The sequence below is a fragment of the Cebidichthys violaceus genome, unplaced genomic scaffold (assembly GCF_023349555.1).
Source record: "Cebidichthys violaceus isolate CVI_PGR_0920_01 unplaced genomic scaffold, fCebVio1.0.p SCAF_22, whole genome shotgun sequence".
Taxonomy (NCBI): Eukaryota; Metazoa; Chordata; class Actinopteri; order Perciformes; family Stichaeidae; genus Cebidichthys; species Cebidichthys violaceus.
The window spans coordinates 8,048,357-8,075,412 of record NW_027176395.1 but is presented as its reverse complement, the minus strand read 5'-3'; the positions used below and the strand labels follow the sequence as shown (position 1 = coordinate 8,075,412).

Here is a 27,056-nt window from a genome sequence, read left to right as displayed (position 1 = left end):
ACTGTTGTCAGGTTATCGCTCTTTGACAGGATGGTATTTGTAAAATACTGGTGCAGTGCCCGCTCAATACGTGGCTGTTTGGAACGGGCCGATTGCTACTTGCAACCATAAGCGTCAATAGTTTGTGTTCTTACTCTCACTGCCAGAGGGGGAGAAAAAAGTTCTGCACTGTAAGTTTAAAGCCCCTTAAGGCAAATTTGTGATATTGGGCTACATAAATACATATATTGTAAAAAAAATTAAAAATACTTGAAATAAGAAGAAATAAGAATTACTGAGTACACAAAATATATGCTGTTAAAGTAACAAGAGTAAATGCAATTCGTTACTTCCACCCCTAATGTATGTGTCCATTTATTGTTTTGTTGATTCTTAAGTTTTAAAAGATAAAAGAAAATGCCTCATCATAGTTGGACATGAAGTCACAGTACAAATAACTTTATTCAGTAGTGTATCATAACAGTTACACAGGGATACTTAAAGACAACTCCTGTCGCCACTGGTTTCAATACGTTTAAATTATTTCTCTGCACTTTGGTTGAATTTTCCAGTAAAGTCAAAGCAGTTAAAAATGTGCCGTTAGGGCTCAATCTGGTTCGCATTTACTATTGCAAGCTACATTTATGAATTTCCCTGGACTGTGTGTTTTTGTGGCTCATTTCACATGCCATTGAAATGGATAGGTTTGCCTCACACCAGTGCCTGGCATCATTGCTGCCTCAGATCACGTTTGGTGGTTTGGTAGCATTCGGCTGTTACCCTCATTCATGCCAGCATACACTTATCATCATTGGAATTTCATTTTTTTTTCATCATTCAGCCTGTGAGGTGCTGACACAGCCGTATATCAGACATGTCATACATCAAGCTAAGACATCATGTTGCATATTAACTCTTCAAATGTGTTCTGCAGACATCATCACTGTGTGGGTGTAGTATTTAGAAATTGGATTTACTGAATGAATGTGTGTGTTTTAGGATAGGATTTAACATTTGAATCCTTCAACTTATTCACATTTGGAAAGATACCCAAAAAACATCTTGACACTGTCAGATATTATTACATTGTTAGGTGCACGGGCTGCATTCTTCCTAGATGAGAGACAGTGTTTATAGTGGAAGGTGGTTGCCTCTTCTGGATGGAAAGTAGTACCATAATGTTTAGCTCAGTGTGCTTCCTTGCCATCTTGGAAGCCCTTTTTGGAAATTTTACACTACCTGCGTCTCATGGTTAATGCAGAACATGGAAACATTCAGCATAATATGGACAAAAGCTTTGTGCGGCGTTCTTCTGATGGATGTACCTGGCATGAGGGTCAGTAGCAGGGGAGAAGGAGAGAGGCGGTAGCCCGTGGATACATCAATGTCTAAACATTACCCTGGTTTACAGTATTGTTCTTGGCCACAGCAAATGACTCTGGAATCCGATCCCACTGGAGGAGCATATATGTTCCAAGCCCTTAGGTCCAAAAAGTGCAAGGATCTATATTTATTCAGAGGGATCAGCCATGCACATCTTCTACTTCATGAAAGGTGTAGGGCAGCTAGAAATGAGCAGACTTCTTTGGATTTCTCTGCCAGATGTGTGTGGGGGGGGATTTATGCAGTACAGTCCAAGATGAAGCATCTGCTAACTGCTTTGGGAATCCCACTTTCATGCTCTGCTCACCTTTGCTGAAGTGACCTGAAGACTTTTCCAATAGATTTCAAGGAAGGTCTATTGGAGCTTGAAACGTATATCATTGCCAAGAAGATTGTTCCACCGAAGCACTTGAGAAGGAATATAGCAGAACGAATGTAACTTGATTTCTGCATTGCATGTGGTCTTTAACCACCAGCGGCCACTGGGTTTTACCTGACTACTTGCAGTGCTAATGATCAGCTGCTCATCAAAGAGATTTATGCAATCGTTCCGTTTTAGTACAAACAACCTTTTTATGTTTCCTTTTGTATATGCAACTCTTGTGGTGGTAGTTTATTAGTCCAATTATATTTGTGCACTAAAGTTTCCTAATTCCAAACTCATAGGAAATTGATGACTGAGGAATTGCCTCCACGTGGCTCTCAACATGGCGACGACTGGTTGCTAACTGCACGAACAGGGAAAATGACAGCAATTACCTCGTGCATTCATTCTTCGTACAGACTTGAATCGACGCCCACCCAGATATTGAGAAGCTGGATAGTGTGTATGATCTTTGGATCTTGAGCTCGCTGTGGTAGTGTGCGGTATATCACATTTAACCTCCAGGCCACAAAAATCACCAAATATTTATTGAGGCTTGTAGCTCGACACCGGTCCTTTAAAGACGATGGCACGTCTCCTGACGGTGTGGGAGGAAACCCTGCATGGTTTGGAAGAGGTTGTGGTGTTGAGCCAATCTTGTCCTGGAAGGGGGATAGGAGCACTCAAGTGTAATGACGTATTGCAGTGAGCACACCACATACTGCTATTACTTGACACATATGCAAATTGATCTTTTATGGAATTTTTCTTGTCATTGAAGGTCAGAAATACTGTTGAAATCTTTGAGATCCGACAGGATGTTTTGTGAAAATAATCTGTAATGTTTGACTCTTCAGTTACAATATTTGAATAATATGGCCAACAGGAGTTTATTCTCACACCTGAGCAGAATATTATATACCTGCATTGTTATCACATCTAATTGTGTTAAGAACCTGACAAATATAGATGTGATTGCTTGGCCAAGGCTTTTCGAAAAAGCTTCAGTTCATGCCAAGACTTATTTAAGCCACATGGTTAGAGCCGGGCCCATGTGCTCTTTTATGTTGCTTTTCAACTTATCTGTTCTGACTAAAACTGTTGTTATTCTTTACGCATTTTTCTTACGAATGTCCAGCAACGCGAACAATCACTTACTTTTGCACAAGCCCCTGCAGTGCAGAACTTGTTTCGACAACAAAACTACTTGGAAAAGATTGTGGTTTGGGTTGAAATTAGTCTGTTATTCACACATCCCGACCTCCCCTATACATGGACTCTATACTATGTTTCATGACTTCCTTAGCAGCCGCCCTGTTCGTCCTGGCTCTCGATGATGTATGTGGGTTGTATCTACGAATTACAGTGCATTACTTTTTGTAGGTATAACACCGACAAACACAGCAGCGAAGTACAGCCTGCGTCAAGCGGCCATGCAGTGTCTTTGGAAAGCTGGGCCTGCCACTCCAAGCTCAGCGAGTTGACAGCCGCTTGACCGCCGTGTGTGTGTGTGTGTGTGTGTGTGTGTGTGTGTGTGTGTGTGTGTGTGTGTGTGTGTGTGTGGCCAAACTAAATGTTGTTGATAGATTGAACTTTTGGTGACGAATTGCGGCCAGAGAGTACCCACATTTAATCAGTAGTCCTGTAACTGCTGTAACATGGTGACCTGTGTTACAATGAATTTCTTCCTGCCTGAAACACGTGAACACGCCTCCCGGTCGCAGAAAGTATGATTATTGTGGCGAGCCATACATTGCCTCCGCTGGTGTGTTATAGAGCAGTGAATGAGAACAGTCAACAACTGTTGTGTGCTCCCTGTACTCCTTCACCCTGTCAGCATGGCATACTCGTGGCAGGAATATTTGTTAATCCTTCTATGTACTATATATTGTGAAAGAAGGGGCCTGTGTATCCGTTAGTTATGGGCCATGTTTGAGAAAGTGGTGTCTGTCAGGAGACTGGGGCATCTGACCACAACGTAAAAGCCACAGGGCGTCGCAGCTCATTTACATTCTCTGCTACTTCAGACTTTGTGTGAAAACACATGGCTTTGTGAGGGGTTCCCAAACCCTGGTTCATGCTCCACAGTCAGAAGGAAAAGCGGTGTCATCGTGGGCACAACATGTCCCTGCATGTCATTTGTAACGTTTCACATCATCCATTCACATCTCCGGTCTGCTGAAACCCCCCAGTAGTGCGGCCTTCATTCAAAGAGGAGTGTGTCAAGAGGTTTTGAAAGATGAGCCGGTCTGTGTGTTGCATGGGCAGATTGCAAACCGTTTTAAAAACACAACATCAGTGAAATGCTGAGAGTTGATGTAAAACTCAACCTGAAGTGTGGAATAACTACATTGTTATGCTTTACTCATCCCAAGAGACTGCGCTTTACTCAAGGTCACTTCAGCAGGACAGATGTTAGTCTTAAATGCGCTGTGTCTTCATCGTCCCTTTGTGAAAGCGAGAACTCTCATCCAACTGTTTTATGGCACTATGAGAGGTGTTGCATGAAAAGGTAGCCCCCCCCCCCCCCCCCCCCCCCTTCTTTTCTTTTCTTTTCTTTTTTTTTGCCAAACGATACTTCATCTGGATTTCTCGTTTTCTGCGCTTGGACCTCGAGCTTTTAGATTGGCGACAGGATCGTGTTTCAGACGGAGCTACGGCACCGCACCGTCTATGTGTGTATATATAAGACCTGAGGGGTTGTAATGGAAACTCACCACATGCCGAACTGCATTTCAATGTCTCTTTTATCTTCTAGTCTGCCACATATAGCTATCCTGGGCATTCACTTAACTCGCTATCTGACACACTATCAATGAGGAATTATTTTTTGTCTTATAGTAAATGTATCCCTGATTTAGTGTGGATGGAAATGGCCTCAGATATGACCTATACAATAATCTCCCGTCCATTTACTTTACAGTTGTCCTTTGCCACTGAAGCGTCGCCTCACAAATTCAATATCGTCAATGGGGCAATTATCTACGTCTATTAGAGGGAAGAGACACAGCAAAAACAGAAGAGCAGACACAAATGACTTAGCCATATGTTGACCCGGTATCACTGCCACAGCGACCCAGCTCGTGTTGCCGCCCTCGTGTTGCTTTCTGGCTCACCGGAGTCACAAGAGTTCATTCTTGACTGTGGAAGTGTGTTACTCAAACAACAACGACAAGTTCATCAATGCAAGAAGTGTGAGTTAATAATGTGTTTGTTTAAAGACGACTCAGAGACAGCGGCGTTTGCCGTAACATCACCCTTGTGGACAAAGATCACAGCTAAGCCTGCGAGCTGCTCCATCTCTGTGTTGTGTTGTAATGATGTGTTCTGTGGCTCTGGAGGGAGCTTTCAAAAGATCGTCGGATCCAGTGTGTTTGGAGCTCAACCCACGCGAGAGACTAAAAGTATCTCTTGTCAGTTCGCTCCCTTTATGGAAGTACAATACTAAATCCTGCTCCCATGTATGTCTTGATCACAATTCTTTAGAAAACAAATCTATGGGATCTGTATCAAGATTTGTTTATTTTCAAAGTGGTAACTATTGGCCGTCATAGATGGTTTTCAGATTTTTTAGACTCCCAATTATTAGTAACGCCGTCAGCCTCATATTGATCAGGTTGGAGGGACTTTATTTGGCAAGACAACCTATGTAAAAACAAAAGGAAAGGTAATGTAAAGAAACCAGAGAGCCAGGCCACTTTTGCCAACTCTTTTCCAATGAAAGTAGCTAGCAGCACGAGCTCCAGAAGCCGCTACATCTAGCGAGAATGTCGACAACACTGAGAACCTGTCCCAAGTCCCTGTCAAGCAAGCAGCACATTTTTACTGCTATTATCTTCGGTCATATAAAACATGTTGATGAACAGGAACAAAGTGGATGGTTGTTCTTTGGTGGAACTCACCTTCCCTAGACTTAAGTCGCAACATTAAACCAGCGTGAAGAGAAGGGCTGTTATATTTACAGGTCGGAATGCTTCATGGTATTGTTGCAGTCAGTGCCATCAGAGGAGAATCGTCTGTTCTGAACTCAAAGAGAAACTGCTGTCACACAGCCCTTCCAGCACTGAAGTTAATTTACCACGTTCAAACAATTCCCCATTTACACATTAATCACCATTGACCATACAGTCTCTTATTATAACACTCTTCATAGCACCTATTGCGCTGAGCTTTTGCATATTCAGTAGCTTAGTGATATGGGATCTGTATGAGATCACTGAGTCCTGAACTATGGTTTGGTCAGGAACACTCAGTTTGTTTGCAATTAATCATTTAATCATGTCCTCTGTTGTATGATTATACAGAACAACACTTCGTTACAAAAATAAGATTTTTATTTCACACATGTGGTTATTGGTAGTTGTAAATTGTGTTTTAAAATGGAAACTCTAAATGTCATTCTAAGACAGGCAAAGATAGTTCTAATATAATGTAGAGAACAAAGTTGAGGAGTCTGATTGGTTAGTTTTGAGTGGTCTACTGTAACAGAAGATGAATGTCTTTTAAACATGTACTAAAAAAGAGTTTTTTAAATGCAGAAATGGTGGAAAGTGTTTGCAAACATCAAAGTTGTTTTTCCTCCACTCTCTCGCTCTTTCTCAGATGAGCTGAAGAAGCAGTTAGCGTTGCAGAGGGGGCAGAGGGCAGCTCTTGGTAAGATCAAATCAACAATGGATATTCCCACGGCAAAAAATGTAACCATGTGTCTGTAGAAGAGCAGCATAATATCCCACTCCATCTACCCACACCGACAGCTAAACAATGCATGGACGCTTGAAGCAACTAAACGCATCGTAATGCAAAAAATCTCCACACATCTGCACTCTTACAGATCTCTTTTAGACAAGTTTGTCACAAATAAAAGCTCTGTTTATCATCTTTTTGATATTGAGCTCCCTTCAGAGTGGGGCTGTAAACACTGCCAACGCATCGTGGGTGCTCCTGCACTGTGTGTGCAGCGGTGCCCACTTCAAAGCCTTTGTAGTAGTCCTCGCTGACTGAAAGCTTAGTGACCAAAGACTGGGCGTCACAGCTCTAAGACTCCCTCCTTTTGCTCTTTTCTGACCATTTTGATCAGTGACATAAATGCTTTGATGAGGAAATCTGCTTGCAAAGCACACAAACATCTCCCTTCCAGTTCAGGCGCCAAAGGCTTTTCTTGTTATTTCCAGTCCCGCATCAGAGAACACTTGGCCTCTGTTATCCAGGGCCAAGTACTTAAAGCATCGTCTTTGAAGGAAACGCACGCTTACTAGCTTCTGGACTACCACAGAAGAAGAAAACATTATGACTGTATTTTTGATTTGATCTACTGTATGTCCACATTTCTATCTGCCTTTAAAACATTTGCCGTGCCTTGCGTCTGTCCAATTCTTCCATAGGTGTAACGGAGAATCACCCAAAGGTCGAGGAGGAGGTCGACCCGGTTGAAGAAAACTTGTGCAAACACATCGAGCAAGAGAAAAAGTCGTGAGTGTGGTGAAAGAGCATTTCAATGTATTACATACCAAACATAATATAGTGTCTCCCAAGACACTGCTCAGATTGATTAGACACAGCAGATGCTGTGTAACATGGACACAAGATGAATCTGGTGCTGCATATACCCCCTCGTCAGTTACAAGAGCACCATTGACCGTCTAAAAGCGCTGAGGACCGAGATTGAGCACCTGCAGCTGTTGTTGGAGAGGGCGAAGGTCAAGCTCCAGAGAGAATTCCATAAGTGGTGGAGCCAGGAGGCTTCCAGCATGCAGGTGACTGACCTTACTTTTCCCCACCTATCTATGTGACAACACCACATAAAGCTTCTGTAAGCATGACGGCCAGAGTACCAAAGATATGTTTTCTGTAATTAGCCAGGAAGTCAGTGTCCGTTCATCTTTGTCTCTGTATCTATGAATGTTTTCTTTTGTGCGTTTTTTTCAATATTGGCCTCCGTGGATATGCTAGCGTGTGCGTGTAAACTGATCTGCATGCGTCTCTGACTCCGGAGGCTTTTACGGCACCAGTGTGACCCTTGCAGCCTCTGTTAAGCATCACGCTGAATGGGCCCTGGTGGGAAGATGTGTAGGAGGAAAAATACACGGGAACTCGTTTTATACGGAATTCCATGTGACCCCAAACAAGGGCCTGGAGAGCAGCTTAGATAGGCAACACAGCAACAGCATCAATACAGTCTCAGCAGAGTTCTAACAAGGACAACATGTTCATGAGGTCTCTCAGCAACACAGCGGGGGATAAGGAGTGAGTCAGCGTTTATTTCAGTCCTAAATAACAATTTGGTGTTTGTGCTTACATGCTTGGGATGGTCCTGATGTTTTGAAGTGGGGTTGAATGAGATACTTCTCAATGGTCAGTGTATTACCTACTTAAGATGGAGCAACAGACAAGAAGTACCAGCACGGGAGCAATGGTGTACTGCTGTGGACGTATTTTAGACACCTAAAAAATCTGTAACAGTGTAAATGTACGCTATATTTCTAATATTTTCACTGCTTTACCTTGCCATGAGACAGCCCTTTTCAACCAGGAACTGAAGTCGCTATCTATGCTCTCTTCAAAGTCACCAGACTCCTTTGGCAAAAACATTCAAGTCATTTTACCTCACAGAACACGGGAGTTGCTAGCCTACAGCTGCCTCTATCGTTAGTTTGTTTGTGTTATTGGGTGACTTTGGTTGGTTCTGATCCGGCGGCAACCTCAGTAAACATTGTAAACATGTGTTTTTGGTCTCAATCGCTAGTTTCAGGTCTTCATTTAGTAAATTATGGTCCATTTAGAGTCAAATAGACTCTAAAGAGAGACTCCTGTGTTCTGCGAAGTCAAATTCATTAATATCTGTTTTTGTGGCTTCAGACACGTAGAGATTACCCCCCCCCCCCCCGGTCTGGCTGCATAGCCTATTGTATGTACATGGTGATGGTTATAATATCAAGCTAGCGATCGATGCTAACATGCTAATGACGCTAGCATACTGTCTAGGCTAGTGCATAGCCAGTGTTTAGCAAGTTAGCTTATCAGTGGAGTAGCTAGCTGTAGGAAGAGGGACATTGGGAGCTTGTATGTTCATGATAACCTTATCAAGAGACGTCTGACCATCTAATCCTGCACTGAATTACAAGTTATGCTGTATCTTCTCAATGGGAATGTCATAATGCCATATCAATTACTGGCAGATATTATAGTTCACAGTTAGCCAGGCTATGACAGTAGATGTCCATTTGTTAAAAAAAAAAAATTCAAATATCCAATTTATTTTATTTAAAAGGCATATTATGAAAGTATCCTTAGTTTTATTATTTCATACATTCTACAGTTGGCCAGGTGGATGACATGTTTCAGTACAGTAATTTATTTAGGCTCTTTACCTGTGTACAGCTGGTTTTAATTCTATATTTTGCTTTTATAGTATACATATGTGATAAATATTTTCTTGTTGATACAAAGCCAAAGTGTATGGGCTGTTAAGTCCCATTAATAAATATATATATATATATACATAATCAAGTTGTTGTCTTAATAGCTGTGCTTACACTGACATTCTGTGACTGTTCTTCCTGTTTGTGGGGTTCACCAGAGCTTTGTGTGCATTATATAGCCCAAACCTGAATGCTCTGCTATACCAAATTGTGAGAAAACGGAAAATCCAGAAAAAAGTATGTCCTATATTTTAAATACAAAATACATGTATTGTATTTTGTTACATTTTCTGGCACCAGTATTTTGTATTTTATTTTCAATGTATTTTGATGTATTTTTGCCCATCTCTGCCGGCCTATATGTTGGCTTATTTGTTATGTTGCTATATGTTCTGTATGAGCTGTTTGATAGATACCGAATCTATTAAGACGTGCACTTGTGTAGACTATTCACTCTTGCAAGCCTGTAACAGAGGCCCATTTTACTCTTTTGTAATTCTACTGTAGCCTATACTAATATTTGTTTTCTGTTTGAGCTGTTGTTTTTTCTGTTTGAACGTGTTTTCGTTACTGTACTGTGTGGCTTTGAAGAGAGCATCGATACCGGCTTCAGTTGCTCGTATGAAAGGTATATCTGACTTTAAGGGAAAGATACATATTCTAGAAATAGCGTACACTTAAACTGATGTTGATTGTTTTAGGCGTTTAAAATACATGTTGCTGCTGCCCCCGTCCACAGCAGTACATCGCTGTGCTCATGTGCTGGTACTCCTGTCTCTTTCTACTAACTGGTCGTCTGCTGTAGGTAAATACACCAGCTATGGATAAGTACCTCATACAACCCCACTTATAAAAATCCAAACTGTCCCTTTACGAGACTTGTACGATATGTTGAAAAACAACTATTTGCAAAAGCTTGAAGAGAAAGTTGAAAATTCCCAAACTAAGAACACATACAGAGAACTGAGTCTCTGGTCTCACACACACTTTGCTTGTCCTTGACGGCTGTTGTGCACATTTGGGAAATCAAACACAAAGAAGATGTTAAGCAGCAACATCTGACCTGCAGACACTGCTGGCGTTTTACACTTCTCTTATGAATGGAGAGCAATATCTCACTCACATCTGAGCCAGATTTTGGGAATTTTTCACTGGAAAGAAGAGGAAGTCTGACAGACCTTTACATGTGCAGTTTTGGATCTTCCAAGCAGGAAGCAGGCCCTTTTTACAGCTGTGTTTGTCCATTTATTGTTCTGTTTTTGGAAACCAGTACACATGCAATTAATCAAACTTTGAGTCAGAGATGGAGCAAGACAACACAAAATACCTGGAGGTCTTCTGTTCCCCCCAGCTCTAAGTCACATATGGCCCCATTGTGTTTAACTGTCACCAGTATGGAATGATGTTTTTGAAATAGTTCAATGGTTTCTCAATGGTTGTGACTAGGAGTCAGAGGCCACAGCCAGATGTGACACAGGGTCGCCACATGGAACCTTGCAGCCGCCTTTGCCTAGCACTCCAGGATTTCGGTGAGACACATTTTGATGACTTGTTTTGTTTGTCCGTCCTTTGATTCCGCCCTTAACAGATGTAAATGTAGATGTAGTGGTCGTGTCACTAAGCATTCATTTCTAGTGTCTGCTGAGCCGATTGGTTACACTTAAAGTGTAACAAGGAGAAACTTCTTCCCCCTCGCTCACTCATTTCCACTCAATTCCTTTGTGCTATTTTTACTCTTTCCCCATCTGTGCTTGAATAACACTTGATTAATAGCCAACAACCTGCTGCTCCTTACTGCTTGTTTCCATGGAACAAATATTGAACAAATGTTGAAAGATAATGTCATTGTGTTTATTTCGCTTCCCCTACCTGGGGGTGGTTCACACTGCATTGGCCAAGACTCATGTGCTATTTGACATCCCATGTCTGCCACAAGTCTACCATGACAACATTATGACGTAGATATTGTTTCACATTCCCAGAAACAATGACCAAAATATTTGTCCAGACGTTGGCCATCTTCAGTACTCGCACTGCAGCAGGTTGTCTGCAGAGCACTGAATTCAGTTTCTTCAAAAACCCTAACCTGAGAAGGTATTCAATTTTTTTATTTGATCTACAAAAGTCATAAATATTTTCTCTTTCTATAGTTAGTTATCTCTTCCAGGCGTAACGGTTCAGTCGTGTATGTGTGCGTGTCGTATCTGTCTGTGCACAGCTAACCTCATATACTGCTGATCAGTCTGATATTTTCTGTGCTCATTAATAACTGTGTGCTCAAGGACCTCTCGTGGTTGCTGTGATTCACACTTTTGAAAAGCATATTTTATTCACTGTTTTGTACCCCCATTGACTCCTCACTGCTCTTAACCGACAGGTTAAAAGCGACCAATAATGTTTTCCGTAGCAAAAATGCATTTCCAGCAATCAGCTAGGCTAAACACCAGCCTTACCTAGTCTGTTGCAGGCCACATTTTGACCCATGTCGTTGCTCAAAAAACTGACATTAATAGATAAGTTTGGTTTCATTTTGAACCGGAGCATCTGCTCATCATTTAGCATTGTGGGCTGTGAGGAGATGTTACAAACCTCTAAACTAAAAGTTAGATTGTTGTGATAGTGGCATGTTCATGAAGGAGACCGTTTCATCCTTTTTGTTGAGTATTCAGTCAGCACTGTCGCTACAGTAGCTAGGAAGCTCATTAACTGATCTTGAATGAGTTCATCTATCCATTTTCTTATATGTTATAAGTATATGTGTCCAGCTTGCAATAATATTATTAATTATATTATCTGAAATTACAGTTATATACTTTTGGGAAGTAAATGTGATATAATAATGATAAATAATCTAGGCCATATGGTCCCTACTGGTTTCCATCTTACATGCATACTAAAACAGGTATTCTATTTGATTTTTAAAAAGTCCTAGAGGTCCTAAATTTAACTTGAACCTGCAGAAACCCAGTGTGCATACAATGTTACAGTGACAGCTACGTTGCACTGTTGCTCCCTCTAGTGGTTAAGACGAGCACATGTATGTGGTGATACTGAGAAACGAAGAGTGACCATTGAGACATAGTGAGTTCCTACAGTAGACCCACTAGATGAGGTAAATTTGCTGTATTGCTCAATATATTAATGAAATGCTCTCCTTACTTGTTATACAGTGCGCCTGGTCTGAACAGTACTGAGAGACAGTCTCAAGCCGACCCAGAACCAAATCCGGACTGTTTCACCGCCGTTCAAAACCTCAGGTGAGCCTAGCTTCACTTGTACACATGAATACAACATGTCACACTTTGTCCTCGTCATCATAAAATTGCAAGTTGTTGTGTTTCCCTGTATTTCAGAAGGTTCGTCCCCAAAAGCATACCTCCCTCTGCAGTCCCAGCAGGACATGACGAGTCCCCGGATGGGAGGGCGACTGACTTCACTCCTTCTTCTGAGTGGAGGTACATGGAGGGGCGTGTTGGAAAATGACGGCTTTGAAAACAGCAGATTTGGTTTCTCATTAATTTAGAGCACCTACGTATATTGACCAAAGCTGTGGCTATCTGATCCTTTTTCTAACCAACTCATTCAACATGCTAAAGGAAACCCTTGTGATTGAGGTTTGCTGTTGAGAGATCAATAACTTCACTGGGGCCTCTCATCATTAGATAAGGCATCTGAAAACATGACAAACAGTAAAAATAGAGTGTATGTTCACCACTATGTGTACATTTACATAGTGTATGCACAGTCAATGCACTAGCATATCCCACATGTTTGAATTAGCTCTTAAGTCTATACATACAGCCTGGACCTGTAGGTTTTATAGCCGCGCGGTGTGTTTTCTCTGCACTTACGAACGTAGCCATAACTTTTTATTTCTTTGTGAAGTAATGTCTCCAAACTCTACTAACCAATCGAAGACCAGGGATCTCGCTTGAGCACTGCTGCTGGAACTACCGTTTTACAACCACAGTAAAACACTCAGGGAAAAATATATATACGCTTTTGTCCGTCACTCCAACAACCACTTGTAGCACAGAGATACTATTGTTTTTTGTTTTTTTTTACAGTGCTCCATGATATGAGGAGCTGTTACCTGTTAAGGTTGTTCTTTCTTGTGCCTCTATTTAAAAAAGTTGATCTGAAGTCCTTAGAGGTCAATAAACCACCATATTGTTGAGTTTCATCTCATTGCATTACATTGCACCAAAGTGTAATTATTTTCTGTACACTAAATGGTTTTTTTTCCACAGTCTGGGTTATGTCAATTTTTTAGCAGCAACACTGATTCTGATGCGACTGTGGCTAAGTGGAGAGTAGGGTCGTCCTTCAATCAGCGGGTCGGTGGTTCAATCCCGGGCTCCATGTCGATGTGTCCTTGAGCAAGACCCCAAAATTTCTCCTGTAGCTGTGCCTACGATGTATGAATGTGAGTCTGATAGGCAGGTGTCACTTAGCCCCTGCCATCAGTGTGTGAATGATGACAAGTAGTGTGAAAGCGCTTTGAGTGGTCGAAAGACTAGAAAAGCGCTATATAAGTACAGTCCATTTAGCATTGTACATGCATGTACATTTTCAGGGCCCTCTCCACCACCAAGCTCTCATCCTCCTCTATTCCCCTGACTGGAGACCAGCAGACTGATGCTGACATCCTGGCCTTTGTCAAAGCCAGGCAAAACCTCCTGAACAGGACAGGTAACACACACACACACACACACACAAACACACACACATTCATACACACACAAAATAAGATGTACTCACTAAGCTTTCAAACAATATGCATTCTGCATTCAACGCTGCCCTCTGGTGGTGTGATGCCTCACAACATTTTTGAGCTTTTGAAAGTTGTTCTTTTATTAATACACATCACATTCTATATGTTCCATACTGCGCTGGACTGTAGGGAATTACTTTTTTGGTGAAGACCGCATATTTTGACACAAACAGGTCTCACAAAACTCCCTCAACCCTAAGCAGCCTCACCCTTTCTAGCTCTACGACGACTCTTCTTTAGCTCTGACATGGTTCTTCTCTCCTTTGACCCTCGTGTAGCTGCTTACTTTGGCACACAGGAAAGTGGACTTGGCAGTCTTGTGGTTTGCCACTAGATATTCAGAACGGCTGAGGTCATGTGAACAGACAGCGATGGCCAGACAGAAAAACAGTCCTCTGAAGGCTTTCTTTCTTTCTTTCCTTCCTTTCTTTTCTTACCCCACGTCGGCAAGGAAGACTCATTTCACGCCTCTTTAACCTGGCACTGCTAAGTTGGACAGCGACTGTGCTTTGACAGGAAAGCCCCTCTCTTTGGTTGTTTGGTAACCCCTGTGTGGAGCTATCCCTCCTATTAAAACAGCTTTAAAAGGCACTAGAGCATGCTGGGATGTGTAGGGAACTTGGCATACATAAAACAGACAGCACAAGTTCAGATGGGCTGTTCCTGTAATTGTAAGTCATTGTTTAAGGGTGTTTCATTCAGGGATTGTTACTCTGAAAATAAAGACAGAAAACATACACAATACAAAAACAAAAAAGCAAAGCACATTGTCTTGTCATATTCCTTGACGACTAAAGGAAAGGCTTTTGGGTCATTTTCTTGTTATTTCTCGAATACATCTTACGACCATAGACTGTATGTAAGAAGTGTCACCGTGACGTCATCTGTTGGCTCAGGCTCACGGTTTTGAAGGGTTGTGTCTAGAGGGTTACCCACAGGTTGTAAAACTCTGGCGAGAGTTATATTAGGTCGGCAAGAGGCAAGTCTCACAAGTGTGTTTTTCAAGTTTTCGCAACTTGTGGGTTTTGGTCGTCGCCATCTTTGTTTTTTGCAACCACTGTTGGAGAAGACTTGAAACTAGCGATTGAGACCATAAACTTGCAATGTTTACTGAGGTAATAAATCAAGAGAGAAGTAGAGTCATTTTCTCATAGACTTCTATACAACCAGAGGAGTCGCCCCCTGATGGACAGTAGAAAGAATTTGAGTTTAAGGCAGTTCTGCGTTGGCTTCACTTTTCAGAACAGGAGGTGGCCGCCTGATTTCAACTGAATGTCTAATATGTCTTCTGTTTTTTTTATTTGTATTTATGTATTTCAGGTCAACATCAGTAATAACAAGCTCTGACGTGAATTTATCGTCATCTGACTGCTCATACCACCTCCACATCCATCCTAAAAACGTGTATAAAACACTATCGAGAAATGATGGACTGTGAATCAAGATGTGTGAACAAATCATCTCATCTGGATCCAAAACATACTAGCTTTCACCTAAAAACAGAGATCTCAGCACAAGCCTCACATCCTGTCTGACTTTATTTGCATACACACACCAGAGAGTATGCCTTTGGCATAATGTGCAGCAGAATAAATCACAGCCTGCGCCGGCCATTTGATCTGAACAAATGTTGTCTCAAGATATCAGAGGAAGGAGCGGGCAACTGGAAGCCAGTTGGCTCCATTATTTGTTTAAAGAAGAAAATCGTCACAGGAAGTTTCCACATGCACAATGACAAATGCATTTTCATTTCTGTCTGCTTTCATTTTATTCCACATGAAACACATTTTGTGTAAAATGTTGAAAACAGAGGTATGTAAAATGTTTACAGATAAATATAAATCTGCAAAAAAGATTAAAAAAATAAAGCTACAACGCATAGTACTGTATACTTTTACTAGCCTCCATTGTTTATGAGATTATTCAGCATGTGAACTTGGTACTGACAAACACTTGATATCAGTGGTTTGCTCCCCCACTACAGCCTTTCTGCCTGTTCTGTTCACTTTTGTGAACGTTCTGATCGATGAAATAGCAGAATGGACTCCCTTAAAAGATTCTTCACAAACTACAGCCATGAAGGGTATAGAGACGACTAAGACCTTTAGTTTCATTAGTCATTAGTTAAAATACTCAAATTGCTTCCACATTACACTGGTATGTAGAAATCCCCCCTTAGATACATTACAAAAGCTGTATTGAAGAGTTCTCCTTAAAACACGAGCCTGTATTTTGCAACTATTATACAGTACATGAGATGATATAAGCAAATTATATGAGCAAAATCAATTCTTGTGTAGCTGTTATTTAATGGGTAATCTGTTCCTTAAAATATATCCGTCTGTGCTCACTGCTATTGAGGGACGTGGGGAGGTGGAGCCTATCCCAGCATGCACTGGGTAGAAGGCAGGGAAACACCCTAGAAAGGCATCTGTACAGGGCTTCCTTAAGATGCAGTATTTGAATAAGGCTAAGAACATTTCGTAGCATGAAGTATTGATTATTATGTATTGAGCTGAATGGATGCTTATATTCATTATATTTAGCAGTCAAACTAAGTTACATTAAATTGAATATTTGCATTTGGTCTGGCCAATTTCCCATTTAGATTTGTACTGGCCTTAAACAAGCAACACACGTTTTTGTATTAGATGTGTTAGTCCACATCATGACATGATTGCAGATTCCATCCCAGCAGACAGTAGATGGGCTTCATCCGACCACCCCGGAGCTCCTGACATTCCCTGTATCCGTAAACATCGGCGGTAATCAAAACCAGCCCATCCCGTGGCGTCAGACACACCTACCCAGACAGAAAACAACCTGTGAAGATTGGAGGCAACCTGTTTGCATGGCTTTGCCTTGATTTGTTTGACAGATAACAAGCAGCTGCACAATTTGCATCCAGTTGCCTGGGAGAAGGAGCCCTCTTCAATTTAGTCATCTGTTATTGCTATCAATATATAAAAATGTACATATATATTCATTCTCGCTCTAAATATTATCATAGAACAGTTCTAGAATTATTTCACTATTTATACAGACAAATACAACAGAAAAATGTAAGAAATAGTGTATTTACATGTGTGTACATTTTATTTAGTCTTTTTCATATACATACATATGTATGCCTCTAACTTTCTCTCAAAAAATGCATTTACTCTGGACATTTTTTTGTAATTGTTCTGAATTGACAAGATTATTAATTCAGAATTATGAAAAAAGTTTCCGTGGCCACCAAATCGTCTGTGATCCCGGCGCTGGGGTTTGTGCTAGCTGATTTTGAGTTGCTACAACCGCTAACTGAAGGTCTGTCTCCAGAGCTGCAGTCTTCTAGCTGTAGGGGCTGAGACTGAGGAACCCTAGAGTCCTCATATGTGCTCTGATAAACGGTAAATTCATCAAATTCAGTGGCCTGTATCGCTATTTTCTAAGCTACTGTGTCTGTCATTTTTCATGGAGGCGGACCTTCAGTTAGCTTTTGTAGCAACTCAAATTCAGCCACGAATAAGATTTTTATTAAAATCAAAGTTATGTCACTATAAATAAAACATGCTCAGTGTGTTGACCAATGCATATACAGCCTCCAGAGGGTGTGTTTAATAACTGTTGTAACATTGGAATAACATATTAGGCTACATAATGTCATGATATGTATGTAGTCCTCATAGAAATCCCAATGGTCCCTATCTTTGTCTTTGGAAAGTTATTTTCAGGAAGACAAGCAGTGACTTTGGGACACCAACAGCAGGACTGGAAGTTGTTATGATAATTATAGCTGTCATTATTGGCATCTTCTCTGAAGTCGATTATTTTCTTACATTTTCTCAGGCTATTTTAACATGCCAGCTTTCTAAACACTGTAGCCATAAAACGCTTTAAGTTCTCTTGTGACACATCTTTCAACTCTTTGGTTTATGGCCCACAGTCAAGTAGTGCTCCTCACCTCTCCACAATCCAAAATTCAAAAGCAATTTCTGCAAAGTAAATTCAGGAATCCAGTAGCTTGTGGTTGAAATACTCCCCCGATAAAACGACTCCCCTGTAATGATGAATTGGATTGAAAGGCTCTGGTATCAGCGCTGTGGGTGCTCAGACAACCAACAGCAGTCGGGTAAAATATTAACTTTTGTTCCGCTGACACGATAATGCCACCGCTTCTTTATTAGTGGAAACGGTTGAAAGTGTATGTGTGTGAGTCCAGATGTCGCGCTAATGGTGAAGAGGGGTGTGATCGTTACCCAAGCAACCCATAAATCAAAGCCCAGACATCTATGATACTCAGACCAATCAGAGTAAGAGCATTAAGTCAAGATGTTTTACCTTTAGAGGATTATCCAGTTAGAGCCGTCACCCCAAGATGCCAAACATCTACTTTTTCTTGCTGTTGCTGTGATTTAAATCTGGCTGTAAAAGCAATTTGAATAAATTTTTGTTTAAATTTTTGACTATTTCCTAGTTACTCTTTTGGAGAAGAATGCCACACTCTGCTGTGCTGGAAGCAATCTTTAGGGAGCTACCCATGAGATCTGTGTATTTCATCAGGACTTTGATTGTTAGTCCTTTCTGAAGTGATTGACCTCTTCTCTGAGATCGAGCATCGACGTTTGGGTACATTCCGGTGCTCAAGGAGGTTGATGGCGAGGTTCCAGTTGGTGCGGGTCAGAGTGAACTGGACAGTATTTTTGATTGTGGCCCACTTTACATACCTGCTGGTTGGGGCCATCATCTTCCAGATACTGGAGCGGGAGGCTGAGAGCAACAACCGGAACCACTTCCAAGTGGAGAAGTTGAACTTCTTGGCTAATTACACCTGCCTGGACGGACCGGCCTTGGAGAAGTTTGTTCAGGTAGACTTTTTTGCAGTTCTTCAAGAAATTTTCATGTTACATAAGTGCAATGGGGAGTTCTTGTCACAGAGAAATTGAGAGATCAATTTTATAATTAGGTGCATAGCAATAAATGGTGTTACAGTAACCTGACCTGATAAATCAATAAGTGGGTCATGATCCAAGATATTTACGGAAGGGATTAATAGAGTATATCGTCAGCACAAGTGAGGTACGTGTGATCTTATTCTAGGATATTAATACACTTCTTTGTTCGCAGGTCATTTTAGATGCCTGGGAAAAAGGAGTGAATCCCTCAGGCAACTCAACAAACCCCAGCAACTGGGATTTCAGTAGCTCCTTCTTTTTTGCAGGCACAGTGGTCACCACTATAGGTAAGCATCTTTATCTTTATTATTCAGCATTTTAACGGTCCGATTTGATGAAAAAGTAATGACAAACCGTTGCCTTGTCCGCAGGCTACGGCAACCTCTCCCCCAGCACTGTATCCGGGCAAGTGTTTTGTGTGTTTTACGCCCTGTGTGGAATCCCACTGAACCTGGCCTTCCTTAAACAGCTGGGCAAGTGTCTCACCATCCACCTAGGTCGACTGGAGAGGGGAATGGTCTCAGTTGTTCCACACAAGGTACGGACGCATTAGCCACTACTAAAACATCTGGGATATGGTTTCTAGACACCTTTATAGTCATTACCAGCTATATTGGTATTGTTTTTGCCTTTTAAGTCTGCGGTCCTTGAGACACCTACTGTAATGGGAACTACCACAGCAACATTCTTACTCCCAACTCGACAGATCCCGACGCTTGGTCAGTGCCTCTGGGCATCAACGCTTTAGGTTCTCCTCCAGCATGAGTTTTGGACCCAGGGACGGCATGTCAGTTTCCACTTGTTACATGGATAGTGTCTTTTCAAAATAAATTCCCGTCTTCACAGGAAGTAAGGTTTAGGCAACAAACCCACTCAGTTAGGGCTAGAAAAGGATCTTAGACGACGTTAACTTGACTCATTAACGTCTCACGTATAAATAAGTTAATTTTGAGTTTCACACAAGACACAAAGAGCGGCCTCCTTGGTGCACCACCCCTCCCACCTCCCCTTAGTGGACTTTAGCAGTCTTCATTTTATGTCAGTTGCTCTGACCGTCAAATAATGTTGTGGATGGGTTTACACTGGAGTTAGCTGAAAGCCCTGTGTGTCTCATACAGACGATATAGGGTGCATCCGTGTCGATATCAGACACTGAAGGACACTGCCCAAGCATCTGTGTTTGACAAGTTTGGAGTGAGAACGGGTTAACTACAGAGCTGGTTTTGAATACTTTTCCAGGTGTTTATATTTCTGTCACTTGTGTAGTGTAGATCATAATAAAGGTTGAGTTTCAAGATGGGTGTGGTCCAAGCAAGGACTCTAAAAACAGGGGGCAGGAAGTAGGACCGAAGTGATATCCCACTCCCCACTTTACCCCCCTGATCCGATTTGGCTTCGCGGCTGGTGTGAGCCCATCTTATCTAGTTTTTGCTTTGCATTTGCTAACCATTACTGCGGAGATCAAACCTATACAATATGCCCAGAAAAGGCCTCTTTGTCATGCCTAACTGATGCCTCTGGATCTCACCTGTTTCTATCCTAGCAAACGGTTGAGGCCCTGGCCGTGAGCTTGTTCTTGATCGCCGGCAGCTTGCTGTTTTTGGTCATTCCTCCTTTGCTATTCAGTTTTGTGGAAGGCTGGACGTTCGGCGAGGGCTTCTATTTCTCCTTCATTACCCTCAGCACCATTGGTTTTGGAGATTATGTAGTGGGTGAGTAGAGAGAGCAAACAAACACTAATGTGGTGGAAAGATCACGTCGATGCCATTTAATGCTTTGAGACAATAGCTGTGTTGTAATTTCAATGTATAAAGGAAGAAAATCGACACTCTGACCTGATGTCTTTATCTGGGATGATCTAACATGTTCTAACAATGTTGATTCGTACAGGGACCGACCCGGGCAAGGAGTACATCTCTCTGTACCGGAGCCTTGCAGGCATATGGATTATCTTTGCCTTGGCTTGGCTTGCTCTTATCCTCAACATGGGAGCCAGAATAATGGAGCATGTGATTGGCCTGACTCATCCAGGCTTCAAGAAACAAGAGGAGGAGGAGGATGTGTCATCCAGTAAACTAGAAGATGCGTCAAAGATCTGAGGGTGGACTGTAGATGGGAAATCTACCTGTCTATATTATCTTCTTCATGTAAGATTCTGTACATACTACGGTACAGTGAGAAAGCAGATGTAGCAGCTATTAGTAGAAACTGCTTTTGTAAGATATTTGCTGTATTGCTATCTGTGTCCGCTCTAACATTGTCATGCTGCTACTACTACTACTACTACTACTACTACTGCTACTGCTGTTGCTACCACTGCTATGATTTTCCCTAAAGAAATCAAATATAAAGGTATAAATGTTCTTCTGTTGGCCTAATATTCAATTCAGAGTATTGAAGACTACTTGGCATTGTTGGGGATCCTTGCTTTGCAATTAGAGTAGCCCAGACTAGTATGGTATGGATTCACTCTACATACAACAAAAATGTCAAGATTTCAAGCTTCAAGATTAGTAATACTTTGTTCATTTTGATCTTATTATTCTCAATCTTCTCATTGTCTTTATTCTTATTTTCTTTATTTCTAAGAACAATTATATACAAAATAGGATGGAGGCTAAGATGTGTTTTTTTTCCTTTGTTAATTATCATGTTTTCCCCAAATGATGTACAAATTTAAAGGCATTGTATTATTAAATGGCCTGAAAAATAGTGCATATAGCTGCTGAAGGGACCCCCCCCTACTAGGTTTGGGCTGAGCCCTGAATGTTTACATTGTCTCGCTCTGCACCTGGGAGCAACCTTTGAGAACAACTCACAAGTGATCATGTGATCAAGAGTAGGATTAACCAATTAGAAACAAGGATTTAACCTACGTCTGCCTAATTGTTCATTCTGTAAAACATCCTCCGATTTTTACTAAGATGTCATTCTGCAAAAATGTGCTTTTCATTTTTTATATTAGAAGATAACATATACAATGTATATATATATATATATTATATATAAACAAAATAACAGCTTAAAATACATCTAATACATAAACAGGGATTAATAATAAGATTTTCCTTTTTTTTGTTTGATGAATACAGGACCATTATAAATTCATAATATGAAAACATGTATTTTGTCTCAGTTAGAAATCTTGTAATGTTTTTCCATCCTCAGACAGCAGGTTGACTTGTGAATTTCTGCTGAGCTAGGAATCTGTGGGGTTTTTTTATTGTATGCTACCCAACAGCATTGCAATTAGAATTACAGAGCGCCCATGTGTATATGTATGTTTTGTGTGTGATCACGTGAGTCCACATCTGCGTTTGTGTACTGATGGTAAACTCTGTTGAATCGAGCATGGAGGGCAATCTAAAACAAACACATTAATCAAGATGTTGGTGTCAGGGTGACCTGAGAGCACACAGGACTGACCCCAGAAAGGCAGCTGGAAGCCGGGAGGAGGCCTTTTGCCCGTCATGCTTTGTCATTATGTTCACTCAAAACTCTGTTAGCAGAGCAAGAACTGTCCCTTTCTATCTTAAAACCAGTAAGACAACTGTCGTCCTGAAGAATGTAACGCAACTACAATTTAGCATCATATATAACGTGCAGTAGTTATCTTTTTGCTCATGCCTCAACAAACCAACTACTGTGACTGGTCTTGAATGGACCCCTGCCATGACTCCATGACCTCACAGACTATAGCTCATTTTGTCAAGAAACTGTCAAGAAAATTTGACCGTGCCCATATTAGTCGTCACCTACAGCCCAACATTGTGCTGGTGTCTCTCCCTCTTCTCATTTCGCCCCGCTAGATTTGCATGACAGGCCATTGGAGTGGTTGAGACAGTAGTGCGGGTGGAGGTTCATTTGCCTGCAATGCGTAGAAAGACGGGAAGCCAAGTAGGTACACCCTCACTCCTCACTGTTCCCGGCTGCAGAGGTTGAGACGCCGAGGTTGCCTGGATCCCACGAGTTCTACCAGGGCTGCCGAGATGAGGATAAAGGAAATGTTCAACTTGGCGTGGGTGCCCTCCATCCTCCTACTCGGGGTGATCTACGTGACCTACGTGCTGATCGGCGGGGTGGTTTTCTGGAAGCTGGAGGGGGATCTCGGTAAGAAGGACATCAGTCTCCTGCTGCTGAACAAAAAGACGCTGCTCACGAGGTACAGCTGTCTGAACCAAGAAGGCCTGGAGGCGGTGGCTCAGGTGAGGCACGGGACGTCAAAATGATGGCAGGTTAATGAATCCTCACCCTTTTCTCCCAGGGTGAGGACGAGACATGGAGAATGTAGTTTTAAATGTTTTTCATTACTCTTTGCAGCAGGCAGTTGATACATTTTGCTGCCAAAACAATCACTTTTACTGATCTAAAATACATGTAAAACTCATATTAAGCGATCGCATGTTTTCTGTTTTTTACTTTCCCTTCTAATAAATCATTCAGATAATATACAACAGTAGTGGGACAATTCAGCAGCACAGTGTACAAGAGCAACAAACTAATCTACCAGTAAATTATGAGCAAAGAGGCAACTTCCTCCATGCAAATACCAGCTTTTCCAACCTCCCAGCGCCACTGACTTGATTTACACAGCAGCAAAGTTATGCAATCTTTTCCTTGGAAACTGATGAGATTGCCTTTAGACCTTGGTATCTGTTTCTGGAAAAAACAAACAAACGTGCGCACGCTGTGCGTAGAGGAGGTAAAACAACAGATTGTTGATAATTCTGCCAGTTGATGAGAGAAAGCTATTCGATTTGCATTGTAGATTCATATGACTGCATTCTCATTTACATTAAAGTATGAAGAGGCACTTTAAATCCAATACCGCCTGTTTAGTGAAATAAGACAATGCTTACAGATATAGATCTGTTTGGGATAGGAAGTGTTGCATCAAAGTTAGTGAACTTACAGAAATGTCAGTTAGTTTGAATTTTGCACTTTCACTGAGTTAAATCTTTTAACCAACATCAGTCCTGATCATAACTACCAGATATTAATTCATTTTCAGAATTGTAACCCTTTAAATGAGTTTGTTTACATAATGCCACTAAAAGACTAAACAAAACAAAATAATACTAGTGGGACATTTCATTTTTTTTACAGTTTGGGATATGTCAATGAATAGCAACGACATCGATTTTGGACACCAGAGAAATAGGGTTTTAGAAAATGACTCAACCTTCTGGAAAATTCTAAAAACTACAATTTAGAAGACAGGACATTTTGGTCCTCAAGGGTCTGAGCATATCTCAGAGTATAGCTCTGTATTTTGGCTAGCTTATTATAGACGTGTTATTGGAAGCTTAGGTTAAACTTGTAGAAAAAAGTAGAAAATTCTACTTACACAAATGTATACCATATTTTTAACACAACCAAAATAAAAAATATATATCCTCAGTGGGTACACAGGTCTCAGACTGTTATGTATTTCTTTTGGAAATATTTCCCACACTGGTGATGAACTCAAGACTGTTGCGCAACAGACTGTGTCAACATATCTGCTCTCCCTGACACAGTGCTGAGAGGGGTCTTCTCATGCAGACAGATGTACTATATTGACCTAAAAGACCCTAAAGGTTTTGGATCAATACGTACACGAGTTGCATAACTGTGAGTCATAAAGTCCATGAAATACGCCATTGTTTCCATTGACCATTTTGACCCAGTTTGTAATTTTCTGTCTGTTTCAGGTTGTTCAAGAAGCGTCCAAAGCGGGCCTAAGTTTGAAAGGCAACTACACGTCGGATGGCTTCTGGAAATTCACCAGCTCAGCTGTGTTCGCTGCCACCGTGGTCACAACTATAGGTTAGTCATCAGGAGTTGAAACCCAAGAGATCTTTTAATCAGGCCCCAAAAACAGTAGAAGTGTTCATGCAGCAGAAACACCTGTGATTTGATAATGTCAGGCTTTTCACTTGGTCAATGACCAGTTTTTATTTTATGTTGGAATAACTGAAACTGGATTTGTAATCAATTCTTGCAGTGGAAAAACACTTCTTTTTGATAATTAATTTATTTTAATTGTGTATTTATTTCAAGAGGACTCTTAATGGGGGCAGGATCTATTATGATAAATCATAAACCCTGAATGAGGACTGAGTGAACCATAAACAATAAGCACATTGGATATAATAATACTTTTGAATATCATCAACAGAAACAATAAATTGGTCAGTGAAGCTCGGTAAAGCTGAGATACTTCCTTGGCCCAAGAGCCACCCGAGTGTTTAAACCTTATACTGAATAAAAAGAAAGGCTCTCGCGGTTCTTCTCCCTCCACCACAGCGAGATAACACACTAACAGCTTTCAGTTTTTTGCAGGTTATGGGAACATAAGTCCCAGCTCCACCGCTGGCCAGATCTTCTGTGTGTTCTTCGCGCTTTTTGGCATCCCGCTCAACTTGGTGGTGCTCAACAGGGTGGGCAAGTACATGCTCGCCATAGAGAGGAACATCTCCGACTTCCTCGAGGGGAAGACCGGGCGGAGGGTGAGGAGGTCTTTAATCACCTAATATATTGATTAAGTCTCTTTCAGACTGCTCTGGGAGTTACTCTTTGGAACACTTCTCTCGGCAGAGGTGTACCCGCTTTTTCGTCCACCTGGTGTCTTACCTGTCCGGAGCGGTGCTCTTCTTTGTCGTGCCCATGATTGTGTTCCAACTGCACGAGGGCTGGACCTTCTCCCAGGCCATCTACTACTGCTTCATCACCCTCAGCACCATTGGCTTTGGAGACTTCGTGGCAGGTACGGCCAACGGATCGCAGCCACATTGTGTTCCCGAGTGGCAAGACCATTCACTTTCCTTTGAGCTGCATTTAAAAAAAATGGTATTTGGTAACGTGCTATACTCAGCTTTGTATTAACGGAGTCTTTCCTTTCCAGACAGTAATCCGGATAAAGTATACCCAGAGTGGTACAGCATCCTCATGGCCTCGTGGATCTTCTTCGGCCTGGCCTGGCTGGCCCTCCTCATCAACCACTCCATGGACATCCTGGAGCGGCTCAACACCCACTTCAAACAGTGGTGGGTCGGACAGAAGCAGGAGGGCGAGTCCGGCGGCGCAGACATTGACAACCCAGACACACAGGTGGAGGAGGAAAACGAGATCAAGAAGCCTCCGATAACTCAGTAGACTGCAAAACGAGGTGAAGACTTCAGCGAGCTGAGCTAGTTATAGAATTATCTGTCTGTAGATCAGAACATTGGAAGCGGGCGTAAAGTACGTGGTATGGTTGAGCCCCGGCAGGATGTACTGTATGTGTGCATTATTACAATGTAAAATGCTGAGAGTCTGCAATGATTCAATGTGCGGCCGAGCAATGGTTTGTCAGTTTTGATTCCTTTCTCCTTAACTAGAATATTGACTCATTTTTGAGTCAGGATTGTTTGTTCGGCGGCATGCAACATGCTGTTTTCTTCTGTTAGCACTTAATTGTAAAACATGTGACCCTCTGCTCCAGTGCTTGTTGATCTAATTGGTTGAAAAAAACTGATTAAAGTCTATAGGGAAGGATACTGGGTCAATACTTTTTTTGCCTCGTGTATCTGTCTGGTTAGTGATCAGTAGAAAGCTGCAGTCAGTCTGCCCGCTTCTCTTTGGCCTCTATGTGTGAGGATCACCTCACTGACCACAAGTCATTTACCAACTCATTTGACTGTCTGTGCAACAGAATGGCCCATGCATTGTGGTCATTTTGAAACATGGCTGATGTCCACAATGAAAACCACAGTCAATTGACACATGTAAATATATACATGTAAATAATGAGATTTGTTTTTGCATAATAGAAGTACTTAAAGCTACTGTGAGGAACTTTGAACTGGTTGTGAACCCCTCTCAGTCTAATGCTGATGCCTCTATATGACATACATAAGTGAACGAGACCATCAGCTAGAAGTTTGGCTATATCTACATAGTTATTCTTATACCCATCATCGGGTCTGATTCCCTGATCAGACAGACAGCACACCACAGACGGACCCAGATCCGGCTTCACTGCAGCCTTTGACCTGCAGTCGAAGCTCCGATTGGGAGGAGAGCTCCACGCCCAGTAGCAGCGTCTCCACTTGCAGCCATGAGCAGAGCTTCTCCTCGCTGCTCCGTTAGTCCCTGATGGGAGCCAACACCGACACCACCATGCTGGAGACCCAGGCCGTATTGCTGGGCCTGCTGGAGAGAAGGGAGGCACTGGAGAC

The 27,056-nt window shown here is 41.8% G+C and overlaps 3 protein-coding genes across 5 annotated transcripts in view; all 3 read left to right on the top strand.

Annotated features, from left to right (window-relative positions):
* kif6 (kinesin family member 6) overlaps positions 1–15,759 on the top strand; it is a 70,700-nt gene extending 54,941 nt beyond the window's left edge. For 2 of the 3 annotated variants that reach the window (XM_068718074.1, XM_068718076.1), the window contains 8 exons: positions 6,329–6,379; positions 7,108–7,195; positions 7,344–7,479; positions 10,591–10,673; positions 12,315–12,401; positions 12,498–12,599; positions 13,721–13,836; positions 15,239–15,759. In XM_068718074.1, coding sequence (XP_068574175.1) covers positions 6,329–6,379; positions 7,108–7,195; positions 7,344–7,479; positions 10,591–10,673; positions 12,315–12,401; positions 12,498–12,599; positions 13,721–13,836; positions 15,239–15,252 — 677 coding nt within the window. In that variant the 3' untranslated portion in view covers positions 15,253–15,759. Of the gene's footprint in view, positions 1–6,328; positions 6,380–7,107; positions 7,196–7,343; positions 7,480–10,590; positions 10,674–11,126; positions 11,239–12,314; positions 12,402–12,497; positions 12,600–13,720; positions 13,837–15,238 lie in introns of those variants that run through there. The other variant, XM_068718075.1, reaches the window with a different exon arrangement.
* Positions 15,760–18,445: 2,686 nt separating this feature from the next.
* On the top strand, positions 18,446–21,290 carry LOC137877767 (potassium channel subfamily K member 16-like). The gene is made up of 5 exons (XM_068717849.1): positions 18,446–18,768; positions 19,028–19,142; positions 19,227–19,393; positions 20,399–20,567; positions 20,746–21,290. Exons 1-5 carry the CDS (start codon positions 18,556–18,558, stop codon positions 20,952–20,954), a joined length of 873 nt encoding a protein of 290 aa, XP_068573950.1. The 5' UTR covers positions 18,446–18,555; the 3' UTR covers positions 20,955–21,290.
* A 1,205-nt stretch (positions 21,291–22,495) lies between these two features.
* On the top strand, positions 22,496–26,007 carry kcnk17 (potassium channel, subfamily K, member 17). The gene is made up of 5 exons (XM_068717848.1): positions 22,496–23,060; positions 24,549–24,663; positions 25,180–25,346; positions 25,435–25,603; positions 25,742–26,007. Exons 1-5 carry the CDS (start codon positions 22,845–22,847, stop codon positions 25,990–25,992), a joined length of 918 nt encoding a protein of 305 aa, XP_068573949.1. The 5' UTR covers positions 22,496–22,844; the 3' UTR covers positions 25,993–26,007.
* The last annotated feature ends 1,049 nt before the right edge of the window (positions 26,008–27,056 follow it).

Excerpts from the sequence above, each read along its gene's own strand:
- LOC137877767 (XM_068717849.1), top strand. The coding sequence starts at position 18,556 with ATGGCGAGGTTCCAGTTGGTGCGGGTCAGAGTGAACTGGACAGTATTT. Across the intron at positions 18,769-19,027 it reads CCTTGGAGAAGTTTGTTCAG|GTCATTTTAGATGCCTGGGA; the intron begins GTAGACTTTTTT and ends CTTTGTTCGCAG. Across the intron at positions 19,143-19,226 it reads CACAGTGGTCACCACTATAG|GCTACGGCAACCTCTCCCCC; the intron begins GTAAGCATCTTT and ends CCTTGTCCGCAG.
- kcnk17 (XM_068717848.1), top strand. The coding sequence starts at position 22,845 with ATGAGGATAAAGGAAATGTTCAACTTGGCGTGGGTGCCCTCCATCCTC. Across the intron at positions 24,664-25,179 it reads CACCGTGGTCACAACTATAG|GTTATGGGAACATAAGTCCC; the intron begins GTTAGTCATCAG and ends AGTTTTTTGCAG. Across the intron at positions 25,347-25,434 it reads AGGGGAAGACCGGGCGGAGG|AGGTGTACCCGCTTTTTCGT; the intron begins GTGAGGAGGTCT and ends TTCTCTCGGCAG.